The 18,329-nt window shown below is 40.2% G+C and overlaps 1 protein-coding gene and 1 long non-coding RNA gene across 2 annotated transcripts in view; one reads left to right on the forward strand and one right to left on the reverse strand.

The window, feature by feature from the left end:
• Window positions 1-2,230, forward strand: part of LOC113587329 (uncharacterized) — an 8,858-nt gene extending 6,628 nt beyond the window's left edge. Inside the window, exon 3 of the long non-coding RNA XR_003411726.3 lies at window positions 1-2,230. This exon is cut by the window's left edge and continues 248 nt beyond it. This is a non-coding gene — a long non-coding RNA (uncharacterized LOC113587329).
• nfatc3a (nuclear factor of activated T cells 3a) overlaps window positions 1-3,663 on the reverse strand; it is a 54,540-nt gene extending 50,877 nt beyond the window's left edge. Inside the window, exon 1 of the mRNA XM_027025948.3 lies at window positions 2,209-3,663. Within this exon, the coding sequence (XP_026881749.3) occupies window positions 2,209-2,299 (91 nt within the window). The 5' untranslated portion in view covers window positions 2,300-3,663. The remainder of the gene's footprint in view (window positions 1-2,208) is intronic.
• Window positions 3,664-18,329: the final 14,666 nt, after the last annotated feature.

Consider the following 18,329-nt stretch of genomic DNA (forward strand, 5'->3'; position numbering starts at 1 on the left):
ATGTGCAAATTCTCTTGCGTGTGCAACATCAGACCGAGCAAATTTTAATTTTCCAGCCTCTCCTCCACTGCATACAGAGTGCTAGAGCTTACTACCGACACTTTTAAACATCAAATAAACCAGAAGCACAGCAAAATAAGAAAGCAAAATAAATATAAATCTATTTATTTATTTTACATGAGTGCTGTGTGGTTTTCAGCCAGCCGTTACTGGAGCCAAGTAATAAGCAAGTAATAACAGACAACGCAGAGACAGAAAACTGAGATTGCCTAAGCCTAACACACAGCAAACTTAAACAGTGCCTCACTGGCAAGAACTCTGGCGTCAAAGTCATGTTCAGGACGTCACCGGGCACTTTGCTTGTGCTATGCTGCATGTACACGGTGCTGGAGAGGAGGCAGGTACTGTAGTCAGGCGTCTATGCAAACCTGCGTTTTTGCTGGTTGTTAAACGCTGCTTTGCATCTGTGAAAGGGCTTTTGCAGTCAGTCAATCTCCACTTGTAGAAAAGAACAATCCAGCACCTGCCGATACTTCACCTCCCACACACACACACACACACACACACACACACACACACACACACACACACACACACACACACACACACACACACTCAAAGCATGTCGGCTTAGCTCTACAAGTCTGCTTCCTTTCTCGACACACCCAAGCAGACTGACAGATGCCCGTTTTCCTACTGTGTTCATATATCGTATTACATCTAATTCTGGCTAATGCACAAACAAGAACACACATCTGTCCTGATCAGGCCAGTTCAAAACCAAGCAACCTACAGATGCAGCCAGGACCTGGACACAAGACCTACCAAAGAAACTGGCACCAAATTGGCACCCAAAACGTGCCAGGAGCACAAGACAAGCATCCCCAAACCATGTCCACACTGACAGCAGCTTGGTCCTGTTAGAGGATCAAAGCTAGAAATAAAAACCTTAGTGACGATGTGCTTCTAATTATTTCTTCATTTGAGTGTGTTCAGAAGCAGCTGCACACCAACAACTCAAGTGTTCTCCATCGATGCTGCCATGACTTTTCAACTCACTAAAGTGTATACTTTTTTTTTTTTGCTAATATGAACTACTATTACAAACATAAGTGAGCACATTTGAAGATGTACACTTGTTATGCAACTGAATATTGCAGTCTATTTCATAACAATATTATCTATGTAGACCATTCCATACAGACACATAACTGCCACAAAAGCATAGGTTAACAAATTAAGTAAGAATAGGATTGGAAAATGCAGAAATATTTAGGTCTTTGTAACAAGCATGCACAACTACTTCAAACCATTATGAAACCGTGGATATTATTATTTCTTGTATACTTTACAAAACGTAAGGTAGCATTTTTGCTCAGGGTGATAATTTATTTAGTTATTTTATATTAAGATGAACATCTTAATTATGGTGCTGTGTGATTTTGCTTAAAACGTTACAATGAACACCTCTAAATTTAGACTGAGCGTTTCATAAATTCACAAAATAAAATATATATTTTTTATAACGTCCTAAATTTTACATCTCGTTTTATGATGGACGATATTTACATTCATGCTACAAGTACATTTTGTAACTAAATGTGTAGCCTCTGCTTGCGGTTCAAAAAAGGTTGAAACGTCAATAGATTTAGTTTAAATCGTCCCAATAAATTAATCAGTTCTATAAATAAACTATGTCCTAGGGTTCGGGTTACCAACATCACAGACCCTAAATATTTGCGCAAACATTTGTATAAATATTTGTGCGTGTTTGTGTAAATAAAGGCACGCGGCGAAGCGCAAGCTTATCACCCTGTAATGAATGAAAGTGTCAGTCAGACTAGTGCAGCACGTGTGAACACTGCGCGTTTAATCCGTGAAGCATCTACTAAACTTTTTAAAGGCGGGAGTCTCTAGAGTCTCTAAATGGCGTTTATGGAGAGACGTCGCGGTTAGTTCAAGTTTTAGCGCCTCCGCTGCGCGTAACTACGCAGCTCCCGGCAGCTCGACCGGCCGCTTGGCATCGCGACTGTGCAGCTGCACACGCAAACAGCCGCACGACGTTATCGCTCGAGCAGACGCTCGTGTGAAGTTGGAGGGATAAACTCTGCAGCTCTCCCCGGCTCGGGGAGCACGCGCTGAGCCGCGCAGTCCTACTGACTGCACGAGGAGCGTGAAGTTGGGATAAAGTCTGCAGCTCGCACTGACCTGCGGGGCCTAGCGGCGCGTGCTGTCCGTCCTCGTCAAACATCAGCCTGAAGTCCAGCTCCTCATTCCCGCTGCAGTTGGCAGTTGTCATCGGGTCTGGCGGCTCGAGCGCTCCCGTCTCTCCGCGCCGACTGTCGCCGAGCACGCGACAGCGTCACCACATTTACCGGCTAGGAAGCCCAAACTTCGGCGCGACGCCGGAGAGGATCCGCGCGGCTGGCGGAGCGCGAGCTTTCCCGACGCTCTCCGGATGACGGTCCGGACTCGCGAGCGTGTAGAGAGCCTCGGTGCGCGCAGATCCGACAAACTTTGCAATAGCCCGGACGCGGTGGCGCGCGCGGAGGAAACTCGCCGCTGTTTGTCAACACGCTCGTGGAGGGGCTGTCCGCGAACTCGCCTCGCGCTCTCTCTTTGACTCGAGCTGCTATCCCAACTTTTACTAACAGCGCGTGACAGGGCAGTTCCAGCCATGACGTAAGCAAACTCGGCAGGGGTGCGCGCTACGGCAGCGGAAGAAGGGGCTTGTGGGTACTGGAGTTTTCTTCGTTAATCAGTGTGACGTAGGTACTGCAGCCTAGATAGTGAATTCAGCAATAAATTACATTATTATGAAATACTGTAGGTTTGTTATGGGACTATGAAATATCGTTGTAAAAAGCATTCACTTTAAAGCAAAAATAAAGAAATACATCAACAACTTCAATAATGAACTAGTTTTGGGAACTTCACTTAAAGGCCTGGCCAAAATTGGCTGAAATTATATAGTCCATGTTTTCAAACTCCAGCCTTCCAAGACTCCACTAAATGTCCATTTATGCAGTTTGCTATGGTGTGGCCTGTGTGGCTATGGAATGGCTAAAGAAGAGATTCACCAATTTTTATACACTGGTAACTGGTATTGAGAATATCTGTAGTCCAGATGAGAGGTTAACATAATTTCTGTAGTGTTTAATTACAATTAACTGGGGAATATTACTGGGGAGTTTTAGGTGAAACTAATGAATTAGTAAACTTTTCTCTTAAGGTAATAAATGTTATGTATTGTGTTTTTCTTTTTTGATTTTAACTTTTAGCCTAAATGTTATACAGCCACCATTGCGAATGGTGAATAGACAAAACAAATCATATCTTGACTCCATGCAGACCACAACTTAGCTCATAGTCCTGTCTTACTGTGAACGGTGCAGATGTGTATGATCAGAGAGGACATCTGCTGCTTACCTGAAGTCACGGCAGAGCTGTTTAAGATCAGGTGAACACTGAGGTCTGTGCTGAACCATGAGAGGACAGACTGGACTGCTCCACAAAGGAAGCCTAGGCTTATGTTACCCACACAGAACAAAAGCCCACAATATCACCCACACGTACGCACACACACTTGCTATATCACCCACACACACTCACACACCTAGAAATACAATATTACATTTTTTCAGCCAGGTACCTAATTTAATGATTGATTTGAGTCATGACAGAGGAAAGCAACTTACAGAGCAATAACTGATAACAGCTATAACTTATCACCCACACAAATTCATTTCATCATTCCACTGACCTTGAAAATATTAAATGATAATGTTGTGTGTGTTTTTGCATAAGGCAGCACTAAGTAGACAGATCAGTTCATAGAAAACAACACTTTCAGAGAGTATAACCAAACATCTTACTTAAATCTATGCAGGAAAAAAAGGCATGGTGTAAGTCTTGCTCGTATACAGGTTTATGTTGCTACAACTTAATTGTGACATGATTCAATAGTATTTTCAACATCCCTTATGTAATAAACATAACTGCAAAATAAAACTTTATATTTGTTCTAAAACATATGATATTGTCTTTGTATTTGTGTGTATATCTAGTTGTTTTAAATCATTTAAATAATAAAAGCTATAAAAATGATCATTTCCATCTATTGTTCCATTAGATGTATTCTTTTTGAGCATGATCTGTGAAACTGGTAACCAAGCAGCAGTGAGGAAATTCACCAACATTTGTGGTTTATTGTTCAGTCAAGAATTCTAGCCTTAAGAATTGAGGATTTCATTTGGTTTTTAATCATACTGTTAATTTTCATACTACGATGTGGTGATCCTAGCAGACTTCAGTAGAGAGGGTTTGGACATATGTTGCCCCTGTATCTCTATACAGAGCTGAAGATGGCATGGCAGGACCAATAGTGATCAGTTAGACCATGTTTTGGTGTTGTTTACACTACTAGTGCGAGTAAATTATGGAGTCAAAAAATCTTCCCGTTTTGGCTCAGGAAGGGATGTTTATCTGAGTTCTTGCGGCGTCTATGAAGAATTGCTTTTCAAGGCTAAATATTTATATTGTGGTGTGGCTCTGACTTAGATGTAATATATGCTATGGAAATGATGGCCAAGTGGGAAAAACAGATCCCAGTGTATATCAGCAGTTTTTTGGGGGGGGGGGGGGGGGTTAGAACCAGCTCGAAACGTGCAGTGCCTGCACTTTTCTTATCAGTGCTCTGCAACAGGGAATTCACAGCCTTAAAACAGAGAGTGTTTGTTTGACGCATGTGGGCGTAAAAACGCAAAGTTCACATAGGCGTGCGAAAACATCAATATCACATTTCCTGTGGTCTTAATATGCTCGGAGACATGCTCGCGAATCAGCACTGAACGTAAAGGTTTCGTTGAGTGTCTCTGATAATGTGGCAGGGGTCGCATGACTGGGAGAGTGGGACGGTCAAACACGCACGACTGGGCTTAGGCGCCTCATTCTAAGTTGTCTGGTATAAGCTTTTCTTTGCGCTGAATCTTGGTTGGAATTGCTCGAAATGGGCTTGTTACTGTTGGTGAATGCACCTTGCGTGATTTGTTCGTGTTTTTTGAGTGCGTGACTTTTGACAAGTTCCAATGTCAAGTAGTGCTCTTTGGTCTAAAGAAACACAATATGTCATCGTATTATCTTGCTGGAATGCTGCCAACCCACTTATGAAGAGACATGCGCATGCATATACACACACATACATACACAGAGAGAGAGAGAGAGAGAGAGAGAGAGAGAGAGAGAGAAAGAGAGAAAGAGAGAGAGAGAAACATACCGCCTACACTTTGAGGAACACAAAGAAGTGTAAATAAACCTTTTGCTAGGTTAAAATAAGCGAACATATGCTCAAACAAGCATGCACACACACACACACACACACACACACACACACACACACACACACACACACACACAAAACAATAATTTGAGTACAAATTTACATGGTTAAGAATATAATTAACAATGTAGGCTAATATAAAGAAATTAGCTGACAGACATTGTTTGTTCTTTAGACATTGATATATTTATATTATCTGCATTGTGATGCAGAAGGGAATTCTGTAGGAAGATGCCTGATAGGCTTTAACTCAGTTATTGAGCTCGACTGTTTACAACTCAGAATACCTGTGCATGTGTGTGTTACCTGCTCTGATGACCTTTGAGGGAGCAGGATAAAGAACATGGTATCTGCAGTGTTGCGTAGGAAGGATGATGTGGTTTGTGATATTGTGTTCTCATAAAGACAGTCAACAACAAAAAATATCTTTCTCCTGAGATAGACATTAGCCTGGATTAACCTCTGGAAATTAGGCATATACATACATTTTAACCAGCAGGGTCGATTAAACACTGGAAATTAGGCATATAATTATAGTTTAACCAACAGGATGGATGAAATTAAGCATAAACTGTTTCAAAACATTTTAAAGAAAAAAAAAAGCTATGCAAACCAATTTGGACTTTTATAATGAACAATCTGTAGCATAACTGATTTTATGTACAGCATAAACCACAGAAAGTGTAAACCAAATACCAGTCTACATATTCCCAACCTAACACACACCAACTTAACACAACCTAACCCAGATTCCCCTCCCCTTCAATCAATGAAATCTACATTTATGGCATTTAGCTGACGCTTTTATCCAAAGCAACTTACAATTATGACTGAGAACAATTTGAGTAATTGAGGGTTAAGGGTCTTATTCAAAGGCCCAACAGTGGCAACCTGGCGGTAGTGGGGCTTGAACTGGCAACCTTCTGATTACTGGTCAAGTACCCTAGTCTGTCAAATATAAGGTTACATAAGTATATTTCCCATTTTCTGACTTAGTTTAAAATGAAAAGCGGAAGACTGCACAGTTTGAGTTGATTTATGCTGCCACCTAATGTCTACATTTCAAATAACAGCATGATCACAAATCACCTGGCTGTAAATGAACAATATTCACATCCTTTCAGAAGTGGAAAGAAAGCAACTACAAAGAGACAAAGCAACCTGCACAGTAGTCTGTTAAAAGAACTCTTAGCAGTCCTTGAGAACTCACTGTCAGCTGGGGCAATACTGGTATACCCATGTATCCGGACGACACACACGACACTCATGCTAGATTGGATACACTTAAAGCAGACCTTTTTGAAGAGGCTAATATACTGACATGAGGGAAACAGTGTTATCCAGATCCTTCATGCACGAACAACTTCCCTCACACTAGAACTGAAAGCGGCCAGCATGGAGTGTCATCTCACAGTGCCAATGAGAGGGGCAGTATTCTGTTGAGCTGCAGGCTGTGAGGTGAGTGAGCAGACCCGTCTCAGGCTTCATGTACTTGAGAGATCCACAGAGCAGAGCTGATCTTCAGGTTCTTACATTTACAGCTTCTAGCTGACCTTTTACCAAAGTGACTTACAGTTATGACTGAATACAATTCAAGCAATTGAGGGTTAAGGGTCTTTTTCAGGGGCCCAACAGTGGCACTTGGTTGGTGGTGGCGCCTGAACTGGCAACCTTCTGATTACAAGTCAAGTACCTTCACCACTGAGACACCACTGCCCTCAGTAGAAAAAAAATCACTTTTTAATCACTTGTTCAAATGAACATTTAAAATACTTTTAGCGAATTCACTGCTGTGAATTCACTGTAGGTCTTGATAGGAAAACTGAAGGTAAAGCATTGGCGTATATTTCACAGAGATTTTTTTATTATGGATCCTGCCAGGGAGATCTCACAACCAATCCTGATGAAGTCTGAAGAGTTTTAAAAGCAGGGTTATAAATAATGAGGTGGGAAAATGAGGAGGATGCGCTGCCCATTATTAGAAACAAGCCATAAACATGGATAACCCAACATAGAATGTCTTAAATATATAAAACACACACAAACATCAGATAGCTATTACATTACATTTACCTGACACTTTTATCCAAAGTAATTATGACTGAGTACAACTTGAGTAATTGAGCGTTAAGGGTCTTACTCAGAGGCCCAACAGTGGCAATTTGGCAGCTGTGGGACTTAAACCAGCAACCTCCCAATTATCTTAAAGTCAAGTACGTTAACCACTGAGCTAGTACTGATCCACTTACCCCCCTGAGCTAGTACTGATCCACTTACCCCACTGCCTCTGTACCCTCTTACCCTAAAGGCAAAGTCTTCAAGTCTAGAACTCAAACCCAAAACTGGTTCCCGGAGCTTTTAATCAGTATAATATTTTTACCAGTACCAGAAATGACATAATCCAGGGCAAGAGTCTGGATTTAAAGGCCTGGAATTGGAAACCTCAGCTCTAACGTCCAGCACTCTTGATCCTACAAAGCACAGCCCTTCCTAAACACCTCCCACTGTGTCCAACAGGGGGTGACGCCGAGTCAGCCCGAGCAGATGGCCGCCACCTCTGCTGAGAGACACAGGAAGATGACCCACATGATTTCGGCCGAAGCCTAAAGACCATTCAGTCTCTTGTCCACGTCTCCACTGAGGTATCGATGCGTCAGTAAATGACAATAATAAGGCACATGATAAGAGCTGCACGTGCCCCTGAGGTAGATGGGCAGAACGAAGCGGACCTGTTTGGTGAATACATGGCTGTAGGAAAACAAAAAGAAAAACTGAAGATTGTTTTGGTTTTTTTTAAACCTCGCTTTTTTTTTTTTACGTTGCTGTATAGAACTAGTAAATATTGTTCCCCCTTTTTTTTTCGCTTTAACAGTCCTGGAAACATTCTTTCTCTATGCATGTTTGATCATCTATTCCTAATAGTGGAAATGAAATAACAGGAAGCTTAATGTAATTTGGGAGATAGTATAAGTAGCTTTGTGAATCAAAGTGAATATAAAATCAAATCACATTTATGGGTTGAGGATTACTTTCCCAATTACTTGTGGGAAGGTTAACCTCATTAAAAGAGCTTCATTGCAAGGCATGTTTGTTTGTGTGGGTGGTAGAAAGACAGCGAGAGAGAGAGAGAGAGAGAGAGAGAGAGAGAGAGAGAGAGAGAGAGATTAAAAGTGGCTGTTAAATTATCTCCCTTCCACATAGGAATACATACAATTCACACACACACACACACACACACACACACACACACACACACACACACACACACACACACACACACACACACACACACACACACACACAGAGTGAGAGAGCAGAGGCCAGAGTTAATGACACAGCTCAAAACCCCACCGTGTCCTTGATTGGACTGGACCTGCCCTGCTGAGGACTGATGTAGGATGGACACCAGGATGACTGGGCATGGACAACACAAAGAGCTGTTCAGCGCATTAATTATGGAACGGATATGATGGACAAATGCAGACCACAGAACCTTTACACTGAACCTTTACATTCTTTTTCCTGACATGAATTATTTCTGTCTGATTTCTGACTGTAAAGTGTCCTTGATTTTGAGATCAGCACTATATAAATTTGACTAATAATAATAATAATAATAATAATAATATCACTTTTATAAGGATCTGTCAGGGGAAATGCTTGACGTTACACCAGAATATGTATTCTGAGAAGTTTGGTAAACATGGAAAAATGTTTACTAAAAAACCCTTACCATTGAGCTCAGACCTCTCTGCACAGGCTTTGTGTGGGAGATAAGATGAGCTTTCATTCTCCCGTGATTAGGAAGCGTGTTTAAGGGGAGCATGTCAGAATAAAATAAGATAGTGGTGGCCATCTGGTTATGTGTACAGCACACACCTCACTCTCTGGTGTTTTGGCTTCAATACACGTGGAGAATTAACCTGTTTTGCATGTAATATTAATGTTAATGTTAAGGTTAAACAGTAAAGCTGGGCACATGTGCAGGCATCGCTGTGCATATCACAAAAGTGTTTACAATCATATACCATTAGCCTTACAGCAGTATCTCACTTTAGTCAGAGTTCTACAGTAGGTCTATCTGACATTGGTCATTTCAAAAACCCACTACGCTGAATACAAACACAGATAACCTTTTACATTTATCAAATGATTTTATCCAAAGCAACTAACAATTATGAGTGAGTACAACTTGAGCAACTAAGACTTAAGGGCCTTGCTCAGGGGCCCAACAATGGGAACTTGGCTTGAACCAATAACCTTCTAATTACAAGTCAAGTACCTTAACCACTGAGCTATCACTGCTGTTATTGTAAAAACTAATATTACATCATATTTGCCCCACTCCTGGCTGCTACTATGTAAACTATTCCTGGACGAGGTAAACTACTTTCTCATGTTTAAAAAACTAGTGAAGCATAATGCAATATTAGTTTCCAGCAGTTACTATATTTGTTCATGATTTGTCCTTGTATAGCTACTAGTTAACTACTGAAGGAGCAAGTCATTTCTTCTCATGTCTCTTCATTAGTAGTGAGTTTCCAGTAGTTTCCAGTAGTTAATGTATTTGTTTATGATTTGTTATTGTATAGTTACTGGTTGCCAAACAACCATAGAGTAAGGTGTAGCACCACTTTGAATATTGCATCAGAAACACTTAATTAATTAATTCCTAATATTTAATTAATGATCATTTATTGGAATCAGGTCAAGAGATAGCTTAACAACAACAAAAATATATACAACAAATATATATATATTAGCCATTTCCCCTTTTTGTGTTAGTTTTGTTTTTGATTTTGTACAACTTTTACATTAAAATTACATTAGACTTACCTTACTTAATTAATGTGGGCATTTAAAAATAAAACTTGCAATAATGCTTTATATTATTGTTTTTGTTTTGTAGAATGTGGAAAACCAGTACTTGGAGATGTATGGTTTTTCATTGCAAGGGCTGATTTAGCGCACACACACACACACACACACACTGCCATGGTGAGAGAGAGGGAAAGAAAGTAACTCTGAGTTAACGTTCTGTTGCTTTCTGCATTACATTCTACCAATCTGGCGACTACTGCACGCTCACACTGTTGACGCCAAATGCAATCCAAAACCATTAGCATAACCCTCCAGTCACTAAAAATACATTCTCAATACAACAAGGGAATTCATTAACTTGTACGTGAGCCCTGAATGCTTGCTGTCCCTCCTCCTCTCTCTCTGAACCTCTCCCATGCTTCATCACTCATGCTTTCCTAGTTTTGGTGACATTGCATTGCACAGGTCGAATGTCAAAACTGTTTCAGTAGCTCTGCAAACCAAACTCGGAAACCAAGAGCAGACTTTACAAGGCAAGTGAGAATTCTCCGATGAAAACGCATCTCTTTTAAATACAGGATTTGACTTAATCTGGCACAACCAGATCTAAACACTATCTAAGCAAAACAAATACAGCTAAGTGTACACTTTAGCAATCAACCTCTCATGTTGTCATGTGTGACTCTGTCTTTGAGCCACTAACAAGCAAACTAATTCTTTCCTTCACACATCATCTTACTTTACATCATTATCATGTAATGATTCCTTTTTTTTGATACCTGAATGCATCTTGCTTTAAAATGAGTTTAAAATTAGTTTTGAACTAGTTTTAAATTAGCCTCTTTTCACTCCAATAGACACTATAGATTTCTCCAAAGGTCAAACAAGAAAAGAGGATTGCTGATGGAATAGCAACATCTTATGTAGCTCTCTGAGCCGGACGGGATTACATTCAGGGGACACTGATCTAGAATTGATCTTATTTTCATATTGCAGATGGGGGTTAGGGGTTCTAACAGACTAATTGCTCATGTGCACACCAGATTTTTAAAATGATTATTTTAGCTACCTAGCCAGTGGGTGATTAAGCTAATTACCATCCACACAAGCATTAATAGAGCTTGAGAGTGCATTGTTTTGCCTAAACCATTAGGCAGCTTGATTTAAAGGAAAGCTTGATTTCCTGATTTAAAGTAAAAGCTGCTTTGTTCCAGTAATGTTCTTCCAGGGTATTGTATCACTATACATGTACAAATCAGCTGACACATCTCTTCCACAGAAATCTAGATGTATCATATGACATGTTTAGTTTATAGAGCATGTCAATCTGTGCCTAAAGGGGAGAGGTAGATTTGGATATAATTTTTTTTTAAATGTACTATAATATCTGACTGATTCTGGTAAATTTTCATAATCTGAGCAGCAGTTTCTGCTCACTCCATGTCCATCTCTCAAAGTTGTATGGTCTCTGGTAATTTTATTTGTTTCGTTTTATTTGTCTCTGATGATAACAATTTCAGCAGAGGTGAAGACAATTCAGAGCATCAGACATAGGTACTTGGTAGTGCTTAAGTACCAAGTGCTTGGCCCCCTAATAAGGTCTTGTAGAGTGCTGTGAAATTTATTTATATTTTTTAACCATGAGGGCATATAAAACATGTGCAGAGTGCAGCACAGGTTGCTGTGTGTCAGAAATTTAGTGAGATGTCAGTGATTTTCTGTTCATTTTCATTTTTACAGTTTTCTTTTATCCTATTATCAGGGCTTCATCTTTTCACAAAAGCCAACATGTGTATGGTGTGTGGAAAACAGAATGACGCTTTGAACCTTCAGAGTCTCCCCTCTCTGTCATTGTCAATATGGATAAGGAAAATTTAACATGAAAGGAAATTTACACTGGAACAGAGTGCTGGTAAGAGCAAATAGGAAAAAAAAAAAAAAAAAAAAAAAAAAAAAAAAAAAAAAAAATATATATATATATATATATATATATATATATATATATATATATATATATATATATATATATGAGTCCTTTCTCTACAAAAGGAGCTTTTAAATTAAACAAAGAAAGCTCACCCACTGCATTTACAAAGCATTCTTTTTAACATAGTACATTTATATAGCAACCTGTAACAGCAAACAATATTAAGACCATCCATTCTTAATTTCACTTTCAGAATCACATGTGGTCATTCTGGCATAGTTAAGTAAGACCTAAATACACAATTAAGGCTATCAGTTCCATGGCTCCGCCTCCAATCTGCCATCCATCTTACAGGCCTACTAATCTACGTCTCGCCTTTGACTGCATCGTATCCCATTCAATGTTATTTACTTTGGCCATTTTACGATGCTTCTGAGAAACGCAGTCTATTAGTGCTGTAACAGTAAGCCATGAAACATGAAATATGTTGTACTGTAGGGCAGTGTTTTCTGAGCTCTGTACTCTGCTGCTGCGACTGTCAGGAGACTCCTCACTTCAGATCCCTTCTCAACAGCCATTCTCAACACAACACAAGCTCCAACTGTCTGCCCCCGGCCTTAACGGATTGAGAGCCCCTCACAGTGGGAAGGAGGAACTCTTATTTACAGTGGATGTCTTCATTTTAATTGCGTGTGCTCTTTTAATATGTCTGTTGCATGGCCCTCAATTACCCATCCTTCACTTAGAGCTGGAATGACACATGCCAGTACGGAAACAAAGCACACATGGTAAACACTATGTGGTTCTCGCCTGTGTGTTTTGGTTGCTGTTTTTTGTTTTTTTTTCCAAGTCCATGTTATTTGTGGGAGTCAACAACAGAGCATATAACATATGTGTTTTCGTGCAGCACACGCAGACACATTCTCCTCTGGCATTAGGGCCACGTGACTAGATTATCTAAAGGGTCAGGGGCAGGACACACACACACACGCCCCTCTTTTAGAGAACATAAATGGCTGTCTGGTGATAGGCAGAAATACACAGCTGCTTTCCAGCAGAGACCTTCCCGGGGTGGCAATTATCAGGCAAATCTCCCTCTCGTCAACACAGAGGAGAAGTCTTTGTATGGTAATCCTCCCACCATCAAAACAGAGACTCTGGAGAAGCTCGGCTGCTGCACAAATAGACAGGATCTATGGCATTTCTGTCAACAAGCATGTTAGATCCTCTGTGTTCGGTTATCCAATAAAGGAAATGCTGGCTGACATGGAGCTTGGGAATAGCCTCCTACAGCACAGCTTAGGAGCTCAAGCTAAAGTCAGTTCAATGAGTGCTGAGTCATAGCATTACCACTCAGACAAACTTTCCGAAAGGTGTAGTCCTGTCATGTGTCTTTTGCAAACACAAGTGTAGTCCTGTCATATGCCAGTCCTCCTCAGGAAAACAGTGAAATGCTTAGAAATAGATTTGAAGTGTTTGTTTGCCCCTTTTAGGTCTAGCAGCTGAAACAAACACTTCAAACTCAAACGCTTTTGTGTTGAGCAGAGTGGGGCTATTTTGTGGATTTGCACCAGCTCAGCCACAGTTAAGGCAGCAGCTGCAGTGCGCTTCATGAACACCTCACCCTGGTAAGAATGGCTTGGGCTAAACTCAGACCTCTTCCTAATACATCTTTAATTTTAAATAAGTCTTTAATTTTAAATGAGATCTTAATTTTAGATGAGTTCTTTTAGGTTTTGACAGAAACTTGCCTAAGTTCATCTAAACTCAGTCCTTCTGAGTGTATGTGTTGGGGTTTTTGTAGTGGTTTTTAAAGATGATTTTAAATACTGGATGTCAAACATAGGTACTCAAGTTTGACAGTTCAACCAATTATGAGTCTTGTAACTGGATTGACATTGGTATTTAAGATTAGATACAATTGTTAAATTGAAATAAGTCAGGCCTAAATCAATATTTCAGCACTGGTTTAAAGATCAGACTGCAGAAGTCTGAGTATAAATGACGAGACACTGTGTAATGGCCCCGCTAGGTAAGTGCTCTATGCTGTAACAGAGTCCTTGAGCAAAACTCCTTAGAAAAGACTCCATTTGCCTACCTATATAACAACCTTTGCTTGAAATTGAGAGTTGGTCTGGATAAAAGTGAAAAAAATATCCACCAAATGTGTAAAATCTCTTTTGTGTCTGAAAGATTTAGTTTTCCACATGAAACCTGTGTCTAATGCCCTTGACATCTTCCCTGCTGGACCTAGTAATGACTACATTAGTATACGGCTGATCTGGCTTCTTATGCCAAACCGCAGGTTAAAAAAAATAAAATAAATAAATAAATAAATAGAAAGTCCCATACCCAAACAAATGTTTTCAGAATGCATCCACCCATAGCTTTTTTTGTTCCAGTACATTGTATATCAGTATTATGGAATATATTATGGAAAAGCAGTACCAAGTAAATTGGAACTCCTCCACGTAGTCTCTCCTCCAAGACTACTGCTGGTCACTGAAGAGGGATGTTCCTGAGCCAGAATATAGGCAAGACTATATGCCTGTACATTTTAAAGGTACATTTGAATAAGGTTTATGAATAATAAAAACCTTATTTATGAATAAGTAATAAATAATTATGGTAAAATATAATTCATCTGTCATTTAAAAAAAAACATGCCTAAAGACAGCTTAAAATTCAGCATGAAAATTACTAGAAAGGTCCTGCAACGCTGCGGGCCAGAGTGCCGCAGGACAGAACGCACGGACCTCCTCGTTCATATGAGACGTTTATTAACATAAAACACACTACACAACAGGCACTCCCAAACGTCAACAGTGAACATGATTATACGTTTTAACATTTAACAAAGTACACATTAACAAAGGTGATCGCAAATAGTTACGGGTGTTAACATTAAACGACTTACGTAGCGACAAAGACCAGCAAAGGGAGCATGCACGCACAGGGGTTTAAATAGACACGGCAGCACTTGACACAACCTGCGTGGTTACAAAACAGATAAGCAATACACCTGTGGATCCCGCGCACGCGGCGGGCGTAGCACGTGACTTATGGGCACTGCGCAGTCCGTGACAGATCATCTATTTTATTATGTGTAACAAAATGTGTAAGAATATTTCGACTCTGATGATAAAATTAAACAATTCTTTAAAAAAAATTAACAATTATTGATTGTCAGTGACCTGAAAAGGTGATTTATGTGATCTCATCTGTACCTATAGTCAGTGCTCCTTGGTGTCAGTCAATCTTTGTTACCATGACTAGTCAGTTTAATGCAGTTTAACTACACACTGGCCCAAAAGAGCACAATCCTACTACATCAGGCCTAAATGTGCTGGCTCTGATTTATATATTTCAATTGTTTCACCTTTATATGCCACCAACCGTGCTGAGATATTCTGATCAGGTTCTCCTCCTTACCATTCTTCTCGCAAGCAAGCATATGTGTCTAGACGCAGTTAATCCATTAAATGCCACAGGCTTCGCTTTGGCATTTATGACCTGCGCACTGGGACTGTGATACACTGTTATTTTATTCAAATGTGCTGAATAAAAACCCATGAGACCCGAGAGCAGTGAGCAGCAGTGGTATAGCTCAGTGCTTAGGGTGCTCAACTTGTAATGGGAAGGTTGCCAGTTCAAGCCGCATCACTGCGAAGTTGCCACTGTTAGCCCCCAATTGCTCAAGTTGTATTCAGTCATAATTGTAAGTCGCTTTGGATAAAAGTGACATGTAAGAGGAAACCAGGAGAGGGGAAGGGAGAGGAGACCCATCATGTCATGTTCCACACAATGAGTGGTAAACTACAAAAATCTTTAACCAAAACATTAAATATATTTTCTTATCTTCTTATTTTTTTATCTTCTATTATTATTTATCATCTTACATAGCACTACATATTGCACCTGGGCCAGTAAAGCTGCCACATACCTCTGGGAGTTCATTTTGCTTCATTCTTCTCTTATTCTCTTAAATGTCATACTATTCTTTGTCATTCTCTACCACATTCTGCAGTGCTGTTCTGTCCTGCAACCCCAAAGAAAGAGTTTTCAGTTGCAGAGTGCTTTGCCAATGTGCCTTGATGAGGTGAACTGAAGTAATATCTGTTGATTTACACTTCCTGCCAAACAGAATCTTATTCTGCTTCCCCCATAAACACAGCCTCCAAATAATCTCGAGCATCTAGGTCATGTGAAGTAAAAAAAATTCTGAGATGTACATAGAGTAGTATTTTCTTCCTCTGTAACATCAGAGTGTCCTCATCACTACAGTAAAATACACCAGAAATGCATTAAAGAATACTTATTCACAGTATAATCAACCGCCAAAAAAGTAGATTATACGCCAGCAGACTCCACCATCACTGTGCAGACTGGTTACGTAGGGGGCAAAAGATATTGCTATATAAAAACGAGAAACGCTATCACAGCAAATCACACCCATCCATCTTCTAAACCTGCTTAGTCCAATTCAGGGTTAAAAGTGCCAGAGCCTATTCTGGCAGTACCGGGGAGCCAATCCCAGACAAGCACTAAGTCATCGCAGGGCACACGTGCACGCATACCCCCACAGCAGGACGATTTAGAGACGGCAATCAACATAACGTACGTGGGAGTGCAGGCTACACCCAGGCAGTGGAATCAGGCTGGGAGTCAAACACAGATCACTGGAGCTGTAAGGCAACAGTGCTAACCAGGACTAGCACAACACCCTGCAGGCCACTGTACTAAATCATAATATACAGCACTGTTTACACTGCTAACCAATCCTGATTATTCAAAGTTAACTATTTGTTAGGTTGGACTGGACAGAGATAGTAAGTTGTTTTCAGTTGTCTGAATCATTGTGGCTGTCTATCTGAGATCCTGAAGGAGACTTGTTCTTCTTTCTTCATCCACTAGTCATTCTCCTTCAACAGTATCAAGGACCGCTGAAGTAGACAGAGAGACACTTGAGTCGTGAGAAGGCGAATGGCCAGTGTATTCTCCACCTGAGGGATGTCTCTAAGAACTGGTCAGATGCCTCTTACCATACAGAATCTGTTCCCACACATGTTGATTCAAACTGGTGTTGACATTTTCTGATCAATTCTTCTGGGAAATCTGAGACAGAATCTAATAAGATTAAATCAGGGTACACTGTATAATGTTCAAGTACTGGGTTCCATTCTAAAATTGAGAAAATATTAATTGTCAGATAAAGTATTATCTTCGCATCAGGGAATTTTAAACCTCATGCAACAATGGCATTGCAGATTGATTTTCTTTGTTAAATTGGACTGTTATTGATGCTTTAATGCATATGAAAGTGATTTCAACTATAATGACAAATCCTGGCACTAATTATTTGAGTACTTTTAATTGCTTAACTGCCTCTTTGCATAATTTGCTTAACCAGATCCCAAAAAGATAACAGCACAGTGCTGCTCAATGACAAACCACGACAAAGCCCAGGAAACGGAGCGCCCAGCATATCCTGCATATTCTTTCTCTCTCCCTCTCTCCCTCCCCACTGTCTGCCTCACACAAATCCCCTTTCGCTGAAACCCTAAACGCAAGCCTATTTTTCTTTATAAAGAGACATCTAAGAGCTTGTGGCAATCTCCAGGAACGTCCTTACCTAGACAGAGACAGACAGACAGACAGACAGACAGACACAAACACACACACACACACACACACACAGGTCATTGTCCTTTTTAGCACAGTGCCTTTCATTCATTCATCTGTGCTGCATCTGGAAAGAGCCTAGTCTGTTTGGACAATACTGCAATTACTGAAACGTCAGTGTCAACATACTGGCAGGTCACACTAATGATTTCTGATTAGTCAGAAATGTTCATTTTCAATGTTCCACAATGATTTTTTTTTTCTCTCCTGAAAAAATATATATATATTTTTTGTTACTGAAATAGTCTAGCATTCTTTTGACATCAGTGATCAGCAGGACATATGCAGATATATACAGCAGTGACAACCACATTCAAGACATCATATTCAAGACATGTTAGATAAAAAAGATTTAAAAAAAGATCTGTAAGTTCTATGTTTGCCAGAACCATCTGACAGCAACAATTTCATTACTACCACAGAGCGGTAGGGGAGTAGAAATTCTGTGGCTGTGTTTGTGCCCAAAGGGTGGTCTAGAAATAATTATAACATGTAACTATGAAGCAGATTCAGAGGAACTACAGGAGGCACAGCATTCTCTGGGGTCCAAAGGTCATAACG

The sequence above is a fragment of the Electrophorus electricus genome, chromosome 23 (assembly GCF_041902795.1).
Source record: "Electrophorus electricus isolate QZ-2024a chromosome 23, ASM4190279v1, whole genome shotgun sequence".
NCBI lineage: Eukaryota > Metazoa > Chordata > Actinopteri > Gymnotiformes > Gymnotidae > Electrophorus > Electrophorus electricus.